The 14,107-nt window shown below is 44.7% G+C and overlaps 1 protein-coding gene across 5 annotated transcripts in view; it reads left to right on the top strand.

Moving 5' to 3' along the window:
* slc8a2b (solute carrier family 8 member 2b) overlaps positions 1 to 14,107 on the top strand; it is a 74,332-nt gene that overhangs the window by 48,124 nt on the left and 12,101 nt on the right. For 4 of the 5 annotated variants that reach the window (XM_061682747.1, XM_061682748.1, XM_061682745.1 and 1 more), the window contains exons 3-14: positions 1,075 to 1,212; positions 1,517 to 1,744; positions 3,656 to 4,027; positions 4,808 to 4,933; positions 5,072 to 5,267; positions 5,797 to 5,927; positions 5,989 to 6,362; positions 6,511 to 6,614; positions 8,616 to 8,633; positions 9,617 to 9,741; positions 11,812 to 11,911; positions 13,740 to 14,012. In XM_061682747.1, coding sequence (XP_061538731.1) covers positions 1,075 to 1,212; positions 1,517 to 1,744; positions 3,656 to 4,027; positions 4,808 to 4,933; positions 5,072 to 5,267; positions 5,797 to 5,927; positions 5,989 to 6,362; positions 6,511 to 6,614; positions 8,616 to 8,633; positions 9,617 to 9,741; positions 11,812 to 11,911; positions 13,740 to 14,012 — 2,185 coding nt within the window. Of the gene's footprint in view, positions 1 to 1,074; positions 1,213 to 1,516; positions 1,745 to 3,655; positions 4,028 to 4,807; positions 4,934 to 5,071; positions 5,268 to 5,499; positions 5,652 to 5,796; positions 5,928 to 5,988; positions 6,363 to 6,510; positions 6,615 to 8,615; positions 8,634 to 9,616; positions 9,742 to 11,811; positions 11,912 to 13,739; positions 14,013 to 14,107 lie in introns of those variants that run through there. The other variant, XM_061682749.1, reaches the window with a different exon arrangement.

The raw sequence follows: 14,107 nt of genomic DNA, 5'->3' as shown, positions 1-14,107 counted from the left end.
ATTATTATCCATCCATCCATTTTCTGGACCGCTTCTCATCACTAGGGTGGCGGCCGTATAGGCTGCTGGAGCCTATCCCAGCTATCTTCGGGCGAGAGGCGGGTTACACCCTGAACTGGTCGCCAGCCAATCGCAGGGCACATATAAACAAACAACCATTCGCACTCACATTCACACCTACGGGCAATTTAGAGTCCTCAATTAACCTACCATGCACGTTTTTGGGATGTGGGAGGAAACCGGAGCGCCCGGAGAAAACCCACCCAGGCACAGGGAGAACATGCAAACTCCACACAGGCGGGGGCCGGGATTTGAACCACGGTCCTCATAACTGTGAGGCAGATGTGCTAAGCAGTCCACCGTTCCGCCATTTTTATTATTATTATTAATATTATTATTATCATACAATTGTTTGCAGTTCCTTGTAACACGGCATTCAAAGGGCAATTGGGCAATGAACCATGTGCTGCTGGGATCCATTTTGAGCACCCACTTAAGTTGCTAAATACGGGTCGCAAACATCATTTATTATTCATTATTAATGAGCTTTTTTAGTCCGGTCGGCAGGGCTATGCTACAACGAGGAACCAAACAGCAACCTTTTAGATTAATTAGACACATTTATTTTAAGATATATGAGTGTGAGTGGTATATGACTACTCACATTGCACTACTGTACACATGTACTGTATATTCTGTATCATCAATGTTTACAGTGGTGCCGTGAGACACGTGTGACCCGCCTTTCAAGTTTTTTGAGACACGAGCCATTATTTGATTTGAGTTACAGGTGTGGTGTATATGCTATTTAATTAATTCATTTACACGCACTCCTAGTTAGATACAATCTGCAATTGACGTGCAATTAACGATGGATACTAATCAATTTGCATGTTTATATTATTGCGTGCGTGCGTGCCTGTGTGTGTGTGTGTGTGTGTGTGTGTGTGTGTGTGTGTGTGTGTGTGTGTGTGTGTGTGTGTGTGTGTGTGTGTGTGTGTGTGTGTGTGTGTGTGTGTGTGTGTGTGTGTGTGTGTGTGTGTGTGTGTGTGTGTGCGTGTGTTTGGCGAACAGGAGAAGGAGGTGACCATCACCATGCCAAACGGGGAAACATCAGTGGCGACGGTTCGAATCTGGAACGAAACAGTGTCCAACCTGACGCTCATGGCTCTTGGATCCAGCGCCCCGGAGATCCTGCTGTCGGTCATAGAGGTACACTACATTACACACGCACGCACACACACTACTCGTAGCTACTATGTAAGTTAAAAGTGAGAAAAGTACTTTGTGTGCCAATTTATACTTGCAATTGAAAGTAAAAATTCAGTTTTACTTTTTACTTTAGTACATTTAAAAATCTGTCCTTTTTTACTTTTACTTGAGTTGAATTAATACTTGAACTTTTACTTTCCCAGTATTTTTTCACAAAAGTATCTCTACTTCTGCTTAAGTACCGTGTGTGAGCTTTTTTGCCACTTCTGCCACAAATCATCCATTTGTGCCGCTGTCTCTGCAGGTGTGCGGTCACGAATTCAGGGCGGGCGAGTTGGGACCGGGCACCATCGTGGGGAGCGCCGCCTTTAACATGTTTGTGATCATCGGCATCTGCGTGTGGACCATCCCCCAGGGCCAGGTGCGCAAGATCAAACACCTGCGGGTCTTCTTCATCACAGCCTTCTGGAGCATCTTCGCCTACATCTGGCTCTACCTCATCCTGTCCGTCATGTCGCCCGGCGTGGTAGAGGTGAGACAATTCAGTGCACTCGTAGCACAACTAGGGTGCACTAGTAAAGCAAAGCAAATGTATTTATACACAAGGTAACTCACTATGCTTTATATGATCAGTAGAAAGACTTTTTCTTCCTAGTCATTTTCTTTCCATCAAACTGCCACATTGGCCTACTAGTATATGCAAATCATCCTTACTAATAAACTATAGGACGCCGTGTGAGCATTTTTTTTCGACATCCAGTTTAAGGCCCTTGTACCAGTATGCTCTTTATCCTCACTAGTATTACAATTCCGTGAACTCGTAGAATAGATGTGTCTTACTAGTCATTTTCTTTCCACAATATTTGCTTACTAGTATGCAAATGAACCTTATTAATAAACTATGAACACTTGGAAGCCGTATTTTTTTAAATATAGTATCTTAGATGTCCAGTACGCTCTTTATCCTCACTAGTATTACAATTCTGTGCACTCGTAGAACGACTGTGACTTACTAGTAACATACCACTACTGTATGACATTTCTACACATATTTGGCATAATAGTAGAACGACTTACTGTAATTAATAGTGAGGCAAAACTTTGTACCAGTTGACATCTTTGTGCTACTGTTACTACTATTGAAGCACTACATGTTAACTTTATGGAAAGTCGTTTGAGCATTCAGTCAATATCAACGATATCGAAGCTGTTTGAGGATTTTTTTTTCAATTTCTTTGACATCCACCATTCTCTGAGTCTTTGTCCTCACTCATGAGTCAGTGCACTAGTATAACAACTGTCTTACTATTCATACTTTTTCCACTACTGTATGTCATTTCTGCACATTAGCAGGACAACATTGGCATACTCGTAAAACAACTACTTACATGTGAATAGTGAGGCAGAACTGTGCACTAGTTGACATCTGTGCGCTACTACTACTACTAGTAAATCACTACGTTAAGTAGAATTTTATACTTACAGTAGTAGTACTAGTAGCAGGCAATTGTCAACTAGTGCACAGTTTTGCCTCCAAGTAGTGTGTAGTTCTAGTAAAATGGTGCCTTGAGATATGAGTGACTAGACTTTAGAGTTTTTCGAGATGATTTTTTTTGCCTTGACTTATGAGTGCAAACTTAAGAAACGAGCGTTGTATGGTGGCAGTGAACTCACTTCACAAAAGAACAGCACTTTAGCAAATAATGAATAATTCTTAAAAAAAAAAAGGCTTCAAGCTGTTTAATGCCACTCCCTGTTGGAGTTTACTGTCAAACTAAACATAAAAAATAATTATACATTGTGTATTTAAAACAAACCAAACAGACACCACTTTCTGCCAAGGTTTGCTAGTTGACATCTGCATGCTACTAGTACTTCGAGTGACACACGAGATGTGAATTAGTGGGATTCCCTATTGTCTGTTGTCAATCAGTTACAGACACACGTCAACTGTCAATCAAATAACAGACAGGTCCTCCAGTCACTGTCAATCAAGCACAGACACACTTTTAAGATGTCAATCCAATTAGACAGGTCCCTCAAATGCCCGTCAATCAAACACAGACACACCCCTTTAGTTGCTGTCAGTCAAATGCGGACGCACCCTCTCGCTGTTGTCTACCAACTACAGACACATTCGTCAGCTGTCAATCAACTACAGGCACAGACCTTGAGGTGCTATTGGTCAACAGACACCCTTACACTTACTGTTGATGAAAAAGAAAATTGCCATTCCAATTGCTCAATAAAGACACAAGCTCCTGTCAATCAAGCTTAAACATACTGTTAAAAAAGAGACACGCATCACAAGCCACTGCCAGTCAAACACAGCCACTTGCCAGTTATAGTATTAAATATGTTTGTCTTATTAATTCAAAGGAGTCATATTAATGTCAATATAGTTAAAAGACAACTTCATTTGGATTGTTTTCCTGTTTCTCAGGTCTGGGAGGCCTTGGTGACCCTACTCTATTTCCCAGTGTGCGTCATCCTGGCCTGGATTGCCGACCGCCGCCTGCTCTTCTACAAGTACATGGGCAAGCGCTACCGTGCCGACAAACGCCATGGCATCGTCGTGGAGATGGAGGGAGACCTGACGCCTAACAAGGGCGGCATGGAGATGAGCGCGGACGGCAAGTTCCCCCCACGGGGGGGCGCCTTGGTCCCCGCCGAGAACCGCACTGGAGACGCGGCGGCCAATAACGTTGGCGTAGCGTCAGCCGCGTCCACGGGTGCTGCAAGCAACGTGCCCAACTCCAACAGTGCCATGGTTAACTTGGAGACAAGTCGGGAGCTAGACGAGAGCCGGAAGGAGGTAGGACACAAAGAAGAAGAAGGTTTTACTGGCATTTCAATTAATTTCAGTGGGGAAAGATGATTTGAGTTTTGAGTTACGAGCGTGGCCACGGAACGAATCTGAAGGCACCACTAGAAAGCTCATATTTGTTGCATTAATTTGGCCATCCATCATCTGTACCGCTTTATCCTCCGAACGGTCGCGGGCGTGCTAGAGCCTATCCCAGCCATCTTTGGCCGAGAGGCAGGGTACACCCTGAACCGGTCACCTACCAATCGCAGGGCACATAGAAACAAACAACCATTCACGCACACATTCACACCTACGGGCAATTTAGAGTCTTCAATCAGCCTACCATGCATGTTTTTGGGATGTGGGAGGAAACCGGAGTGCCCGGAGAAAACCCACGCAGGCACGGGGAGAACATGCAAACTCCACACAGGCGGGGCTGGGATTTGAACCCCGGTCCTCAGAACTGTGAGGCAGATGTGCTAACTAGTTGTTCACCGTGCCGCCTAATTTGGCCATATATACTGGTAATTACAATGTATTTTATTATTATTATCAGATAATTGATTGTTAATGTTTTTAAATTGTATTATTTGTTAAAATAAATAATTACAATAAATTATAAATCCAATAAAAAATTAGTGTACTTTTTTGTACTATTTTTACATTGACAATTTAGATTTTTTTGTCCACACCTGTGTTGAGATGTTAAACATTTGTATGTGTGTAAGGTGCTTAAGACAGTCCGGAGTTGTTAAAATCTTTTTTTATTTTGGACTCCCCTTCAAGGTCATCCGCATCCTGAAGGAGCTGAAGCAGAAGTATCCGGACAAAGAGCTCGACCAGCTGGTGGAGCTGGCCAACTACTACGCCCTGCTGCACCAGCAGAAGAGCAGAGCCTTCTACCGCATACAGGTAACATTCCAGTAACCTGTACTTCAAGGCATAAGACAACTAAACACTTGCCTTCAGGGCACTGGAGGTCTGCCCGTACTTTCACCACAATAACAGTTGCACTCACACACTCGCTCTTCTTTTCTCTATTACCTCCAGGCCACTCGCATGATGATCGGAGCCGGTAACGTCCTGAAGAAACACGCCGCCGACCACGCTCGGCGCGCCGTGGTCACCGACGAGGAGGCGCCGCAAGATGACGACCTTGCCTTGTGCAGCCGCATCTCCTTTGAAAGCGCTCACAGCCAGTGCATGGAGAACTGCGGCATCCTCACACTGGCTGTCATATGCCAAGGTAGGGAAGCGAAAACTAGGGCCGGGGCATTAATTGCGCCTTAATTACCATTATCCATCCATTTTTCTATAGCGCTTGTCACCAGTGGGTCGTGGCTAAATTGGAGCCAACCCAGCTGACTTTGGGCAAAAGGCCAGTTAGACCCTGGACTGTGTTAAGTATTTATGTTTTGGGGAATACGTATGGAAATTAGCCCTGTGCTAAATCTGGCACTTTTACAGTTTAATCGTGTATTTTGGTTTGTGTTTTATTAAGGTGCATTTGGGACGTCCAAATATACCAGAATTGAGTTGAGTTAACTGATCGCCTGTCAATGACAGGGTACATATAGACAAACGATGGACTGGCACTGCTCCCACTGCCCCCCATGCAGAGTCGCTACTGGTACCCATTAAAAACTTTAACTTCAATTAATTTGGGTTTCTTTTACTCATGACAGATGAATTTTTACGTGAAATTCCAACTGGTATTTCACCCTATGTAAATGTAACGTTGTTGAAATGATGAATTTCCAACCTGATGCTTTCAGGGGGTCTGGGAAAGAACACCTTCTACGTGGACTACAGGACCGAGGACGGTTCGGCCAATGCCGGCTCCGATTATGAGTACGGTGAAGGAACTCTGGTTTTCAAACCCGGAGAGAATCGTAAGGAGATGAAGGTAAGAAAAGACAAACATTGCTTTCTATATAGACAACCCCTTCCACGTCTTTCATCTGCAGGTCGGCATCATCGACGACGACATCTTCGAGGAGGACGAGCACTTCTTTGTGCGGCTGCTCAACCTGCGGGTGGGCGACGCGGAAGGCATGTTCGAAAGCGACGAGCCAGGCGCCGCACCCAAGGGCCGGCTGGTGGAGCCCCTGGTTGCCACAGTGACCATCCTGGACGACGACCACGCTGGCATCTTCACCTTCGGCGAGCGCATGCTGCGCGTCAGCGAGAGCGTGGGCACTATGGGGGTGACCGTGGTGCGCAACTCGGGCGCCCGCGGTACCGTCATCCTTCCGTACCACACCGAGTCGGGCACGGCCAAGGCAGGCGAGGACTACGAGGATGCGCAGGGTGAGCTGGAGTTCACCAACGACCAGACAACGTAAGTTCTGCCGATGATACCAACTTAGCACTTTTGAGGCTAGATTTAACAACTTTTCAGACTACCCTGGCAACCCCCCCACCCCCCAAAAAAAGCACCCTGCAATAGATTTAGGATAATGATCAAATCTGTGCGTATGCATTTACAGTCAGACGCTTCAGGTGAGGATTATTGATGATGAAGAATACGAGAAACATGAAAACTTCTTTATCGTGTTGGAGGAGCCACGCTGGCTGAAAAGAGGAATTTCAGGTAACTGTGCACTCTCTCTCGCAGCGACCACACGCTAAGCGGATGTCACATTCACTTAACACGCGAAACATGTAATGTGCAACCATTTGATCAACATGCTGAGCGTATACACCCAGCAAGCAAACCATATCAGACAGTTATACACTTGATACATACTGTTCATGCAGCTCACTAAGCATAGACACTCAACTACGCTACGGAGATAACATGGCAAGCACATGCCACATGTTACTCAACATGCTAAGCATATACATCCAACATGCAAAGCAGAAACTATATCAACTGTAAGTTGTTCAGCAATGAAACCAACATGTCAAGCACAACCATCCAACAGGATATGCACATACATCGAAATGCTAAGCACATCCAGTACATCCAACATGCTAAGCACATACAAGCCACACATTAGGCACATAAACCCAATGCACTAAGCACACACTCTACATCACACATGCTAAGCACATACAGGCCACATAATAAGCACATACACACAACACACAAGCACGCAGGACTACACCCAACATGCTCAGCACATACATGGCACACACACCCAAGACACCCAGCACAAACCTCTATTGTCAAAATGCTAAAAACATGCATCCAAAACGGCGAAATGCACACTTTACTTCTATCTTATGGGGAGAGATTTGTCTCAAAATTATTTACACAAATAAATCTGCAATTTGCAAATTTTTTAGATCCACAAATACTGTAGATCTGCGTTTTACACGTGTTCTTCAGATTCACAAATATGTCTGTGATTTACACGTTTTATTTTTTATGTTTCTGCATTTATCACGACTTATCATTTGTAAATATTCAATTCTCCTTGTGAATTGTTGAAGGTGCGTTTGTGGATCAGCGGGCACGCACATTTATTTTTGAGACAAGCATAACGCAGTTTTCAAGATATTCACACACACACACACACACACACACACACGTTTACTCCGGTTTCCTCCCACATCCTGAAAACATGCATGGTAGGTTAATAGAAGACTCGAAATTGCCCATAGGTGTGAATGTGAGTGCGAATGGTTGTTTGTTTCTGTGTGCCTTGCGATTGGCTGGCGACCGGTTCGGGGTGTACCCCGGCCTCCTGCCCGACGATTGCTGGGATAGGCTCCAGCACGCCTGCGACCCTAGTGAGGAGAAGCGGCTCAGAAAATGGATGGATGGGTAAATGATTTTTCATGTTCATGCGGCGGCCCGCTGGGAAGAGAGCGGGTAGCTCGCAATCATCTATTTTACAGTCTGTGCTCTCAACGGAGAGAGCAACACTGCTGCCTCACGGATGGAGGAACGGGCCGTCCCACACGTGTGGATATTCTCAACTTGTCTGTGGTGAACATCTTAATTGTGTTACGTTTGCGTGTGCCCGCTGATCCACAACAATTCACGAGCAGAATTGATTATTTACAAATGTTAATTCATGACAAATGCACACAAAATATTTTTAAAAACACGTGTAAATCGCATATATATTCGTGGATCTGAAAAACGTGTAAATCGCGGATATATATGTGTCAATAATTTTGAGACAGATCTCTCGCCATACTACTGTAACTTGCTAAGGACGTACAAGTCACACACTAAGCCCATAACTGTATCTCTAGTACACTAAACACATACATCCAACATGCTAAGCACATACATCAATGCTAGACACAATCACCCAAAACAGCAAAACACATATTGTAATCTAACATGGACAATGCACATTCAAGCCACACACAAAGCACATACACTTAAATCACCAAACCTCCAATACGCTAAACATACACAGTACATCCAACTTGCGACGCACATGCACTCGACACGCTCAACACATGCACACCACGTTCAGCACGTGCAGCACATATTGTATATCCAATAAGTTCACCACATGTAACCAACACACTAAATAAATGATTGACTGACTGTGTTACGGATGAGAGAGTTGCCACGCATGACCACTTCTTGTCAATAAATATTCTTCCTCTCTTTTTGACTTCATCGCAGCTCTGCTACTCAGCCAAGGTAAGATGGGGCTTCTTTCTTGTTTTGTTTAGTATACTGTCATGTGGCTTTCGTCGTCGGCTTCATGCTCACTTGTTCATGCAGTGGTACCTTGACTTAGCAACTTACGAGTTGTTCGAGTTGCGACTACTGTAATGCCCTCGCATGTGGGCAAGGAGAGCCAGAGTTGCTGATTCTCTTCTCGACGTTTATTTAACAGGACAAACACTCGCAGGGAGCTTCTGTAGGCCGCAAATTAACCCCTGCCAACCTGACACCACTCACTAGGCCACGCCCCTTAAATGCTCACATTCAACAAACGGATACTACAGTACGTACTGTAATTACACTTTACAAAACCAATTTCCTGACATTCTCTTGTATTAATTTTATAATGTTTACATACAACCAAGTGCCGTTTTTATTGATTTTTTTTTTATGTTTATTGGAGGCTTGAATGGATTAAAGGCATTTTAATTCATTTCAATGAGGCAAATTCCAATTGATAAAGTAAATTGAGTTACAAGCTCAGTCATGGGACAAATTCAAGTCAGAAGACTTACTCGTTCAACCCGTAGGGACCGATGCCCCGGCTAAATGAAGCTCCTCCCCTCACTTCATTATGGTTCCTTAGCACCAAGATGGTGCCACATCAATAGTTTTATAGTACATATGGCTTTGGCCTGAGCACAAAACAGCAGATAGGTGAGTTTTTGAGCAAATAACGGATGATAAGTCCCACCTCCCCCCAAAAAATCTTTGCTTAAGCGAATTTGCGAATGCTGAACAGAGAATATCCAAGGGTTTACTGCACTCATAAGTAGCATCACAAGCATGCGCCATGTGGAGAAAAACATGTCGACAGCAGCCTGCCGGTGATGTCCTGCTGCTCAGCTTTTAGCACCGTAATGACGTAGGACAACCCACTGTTTTACACTCGCTTGATTGCGATTTCATTTGACATATGTGTAACACACTCAGATGGCCTTGAATTCTCCTTCCAGAGGGGTACGAGGGCCAGCTGAACGCTGAGGAGGAGGAGGCCCGGAGGATTGCGGAGATGGGCAAGCCCATCCTGGGGGAGCACAGCCGGCTGGAGGTGGTCATTGAGGAGTCATATGAGTTCAAGGTACAGCAGTCACAAGTCCTTCATATGACTACTGTGCATGGAATTCCAGTGCATGCTGTACCCGATACAATTTCTGTAATGTGCCATTTATGAAATATATTTACAGTTCAGGGTGTACCCCGCCTCTCGGCCGCAGTTAGGCTCCGGCATACCCGTGACCCTAGCGAGGTTAAGCGGTGTAGAAAATGGATGGCTGGACATGCAACATGGCAGCTTAGGAGTTTTTCTGAAAGCGCCGCTTACAGCATTTAAAGTGCGACATCGTCTTTGAGTGGATTTCAAAAGCTTTCACATCTCAGGAAAAATCCACATTCCGGGAATTCTACCCACCTGCGGACTTCAATGAGTCACGCCTCTCAAGCCATTACGTGCAAAGTGGCCAGGTATGCGCGAGGGGTGAGTCACAAGTCATTATGGCGGAATCAGTGTAACTTGAAAACACGGAAGCTAGGCGCGTAAATGACTGACTTACGCACCAACGGGAGAATAGGGCCCATGTTGCACATGCCAAAAACCGACACTGATTAGACGGCGGAAATGAGCGTCTTACCGACTGCAAGAGAAAATATCTTTCAATTGGCTTGGTTTATAACTACAAAGAGCTGAGGGGAAAATAGTAAAAGCGGTCAGGCTGTTTAATTGATGCACCAATTCTCTGGGCGGCCTGTTGTCAGTCCGCTTGCATCGATCGGTCTCGAATGTGTCCGCAGAGAAAGCGTATGGGAAATCGCTGACGTAAAATCCCCCCGCAGCCGTTGTTGTGGTTGTTAAAGGCCATTAACAACTCCACGTGTTAATGACTTATTGATGTCACCGAAAGGCTCTGCCCCCCTCCCCTCCTCCCCTCACAAACACACACACGCAATTCATCTCTGCGCCAGTAGGCGGTGCTAATATTAGTCAGTGGCAAAAAAAGAAAAGAAAAGAACATTTAGATTTCAGCTCAAAACGTCATCTGGGATGGGGGTGAAACTCCTCCGTGTTTTTTAGGAGCGCACCGCGACGGCTTTGTGGACACGCCTCTTCAATTCATCAATCAGGGGTTGCATTCGAAAATGGATGGATTTTGTGCTTCCTTACTTGCTTCTTTCGCTCCTACCTTTTTCCTACCTTCCATCCCTTTTTCCTCCCATCCTTTCATTCATCCTGCTTCTTACTTCCTCCCATCTTTCTATCCACACTTCCTTCTTTGCTTCCCTTTTCCTTCCTTTCTGTCTTAATTCCTTCTTTCCTTTCTTCCATTATTTGTCTTCCTTCCTTTCTTTCATCCTCTCCTTCCTTCCTCCCCTTCTTCCTTCTTTCCTTTCATTCATCCTTCTCTCATTCCATCATTCCTTCCTTTCTTTCAGCCTTAATCCTTTTTCCCCTTCTGTCCTTTCTTTCATCCTTCCTTCATTTCCTTCCTGCCTTCAGCTCCTCCTTCCTTCCATCCATATTTCCTTTCATTCATCGTTCCCTCATTCCTTCTTTTCGTCAATACTTCCTTCCATTCTTCCTGCATTAAATCCTTTTTCTCTTTCCATTCTTTCCTCTTTCTTCCCTTCCGTCTTCCTGTCCAACCCCTCTCCCCCTTTTCTTCCTTTGTCCTTTCTTCCTTCTTTTTTCATCCATCCCTCATTTCTTCCTTCTATCCTTTTCCCGCCACCTTCCTTACTTTCATTCTTCCTCCTTCCTTACATCCTTTCATTTCATTTATCCTTTCCTCATTCCTTCTTTACTTCCATCCTCACTTTCATTTTTCCAACCTTCCTCCCTTTCTTTTCTCCTTCCTTCATCCCTCCCTTTGTGAGTGCATCTGGAACGTATTCACAGCACTTCACTATTTCCACAATTCGATTTTAATTTAATAAATGTGGTAACTTTTTTTCAAATGACATTGTCACTATGGGGTTGTGTGTGTGTAAAACTTTGAGAAAAACCAAAAAATTAAATCCATTTTGGAAGAACACCGTACTGACGACGAATGGGCGGGTTGCTGGATGATGAAGTATTCAGCATTAGAGTGTATGAATGAAAGGCTTTGTGGTCTTTAGTACCTTGTTCAGAGTCTTCTTGCTTTGTTTTTGACAGAGCACCGTCGACAAGCTCATCAAGAAGACCAACTTGGCGCTGGTCATCGGCACACACTCCTGGAGGGAGCAGTTTGTGGAGGCCGTCACCGTGAGCGCAGGTAAGCTGTGTGTGTGTGTGCGTGCGCTTCACCCAAGGATTAAGTATGTTACATTTATCGGAAACTAACGCTGTTGGCTAACCCTAATCTGTGTAGCCAAAAAAAAACTCAATGCAGCTCTGCTTACCCTTTGGCTTTGGCGTGATGAGAGTGTTTCAGACAGTGTAGTTGAGCCGTGACACGAAAGTGGCTCTGGACCTTCGCCCAGCCTACTCTTGCTGTGGAGTCTTGGGCGGAGAAACTTGGTGGGGGGCAGTTATGTAAATCGGCCCCACCTTGACATCACACTGATGAAATTCCCAAGAGCTCGCTCACAGACACCTTTTCAGAAATAGGCAAATACCAAAAGATTTACTTGAGGGACGCCGCATAGCCAGTAATTTGTGTAAAAGCACTTGAAAAGTCACTTTTCCACAATAGTTCCCCTGTAAATGATCTGACCTGCAGTCGTTCTGCAACATTAGCATTACAGACTATATTTACTGCTGCAGCAAGAAACTTGAAGCACTGAAGTTGAGCACCATCGCGGGTCTTTTTCAAATTGCATTCATCGTTCATTCTTGATACTTGGGACCACCTGTCTGCTGTTTGCTGCCATCCAAATGTTTAAGTAACACAGTGTAAATGGCAATATTTTCTATACTACTGTAATAAACACAGTAAAACACTAAGGGCCTGATGAATTTAGATCCTAAAAAAGGGGGGCTAAATTGTGTTTTCACTAACAGATAGCGCGAACTGTTGGTGGGTGTGCTGCGTGTGATCTACTGAGATACTAGTGCGTTTGGCAGCAAGTGTAAAAATGATGGCGACCACCCAATTTTTTACAGTTTAGGTAGCTCTCGTGGTTTTCACCACGGAAATTTTGAGAGGACAACGCAGGTCCAAAACAAAGTTTGAAGTGATGAAGTGTGAGCGAAAGATGCAAACTAATCTTGGATATTTCACCACAACGCTTGTTATGATCACTTTTGAATCACGTACAGCTTGCGCATGCAAGAATGTGTGCACTTACAATTACGATATACAAACTCCGTCTAAGGAGGGAATACGTTTTACAAGTGCAGTCTATCACTGATAATTTTGCGGAAGCTAGCAACACATAAAAGCCATGTTTTGTTTGATTTAAGTTGTCATGTGCGTGGGAACTGGATGTATTTGCTCATCCTGCATAACCGTGCGTTTAAAACTTGGGACAGCTGCCCGAAAAACTGCTCTGGGAGAGAGCAGTCACAGTGCACTGAAACAAGCCAGATGCAAGGAAATACCGCGTTGAAAGTAGTTTTGTCATAGGGGAAAAGGCATGACTTCTTCTTGTGACTGGCTCCAGTCAGCCTGTATTCAGAAGCTCCAAAATGTTGTGACTGATTTGACTGTGTGTCTTGATATTGCTTGTTTCTGGCACTTCAAAAATGTTTATACGAGTGGAAAGACTCTGTTCTCTCAGTCGGCTTTCATTCAGTCGCAGTCTCTGTGACGCACAGTGGTGCCGGTTTTTACCTGCATGTCAGACGGTTTGATAAATCAAATTGCACATGCTAAATTAATATATTTGCATCTACTCCTACTAGTAATTGTAGTCGTCCTAATGAATTAGAATGAAAACTTTGCCCGTTTGGCAGATGCAAACCTTTAGTAAATCAGACCCCAAGATTTTTCTTTCTAGTTCATTCTCAGCAAAAAAAGCCAAGCCTGTACTATAGAATTCTTTGACTCTGCCCTCCTATTTCCATAGTAAATTGATGTCTGGTGGTTCAATGTCGCCATCTGGTAGATGAGACAAGTACTGCAAACCTCACTGAGCTTCTATGCCTTCCCCCGGTTGCAGGCGACGATGACGAGGAAGAAGGCCGCGAGGAGCGCCTACCGTCCTGCTACGACTACGTCATGCACTTTCTCACAGTCTTCTGGAAGGTTCTGTTCGCCTGCGTGCCGCCCACAGAGTACTGGAACGGCTGGGCCTGCTTCATGGTCTCCATCAGCGTCATCGGTCTGCTCACCGCCTTCATCGGGGACCTGGCGTCACACTTTGGCTGCACGGTGGGACTGCGAGACTCTGTGACCGCCGTCGTCTTTGTGGCCCTGGGAACGTCCATTCCCGGTGAGTGAAGACATATTTGCATTTCTTCATGTCAAAGTTGTCACTAAAGTGGACACCTGTTCGAAGGTGGTTTTCCTTTACAGTACTTTTAATTT

Source organism: Phycodurus eques, chromosome 7, assembly GCF_024500275.1.
Source record: "Phycodurus eques isolate BA_2022a chromosome 7, UOR_Pequ_1.1, whole genome shotgun sequence".
In the NCBI taxonomy this organism is placed as follows: domain Eukaryota; kingdom Metazoa; phylum Chordata; class Actinopteri; order Syngnathiformes; family Syngnathidae; genus Phycodurus; species Phycodurus eques.
This window is presented reverse-complemented; position numbering and strand designations above follow the sequence as displayed.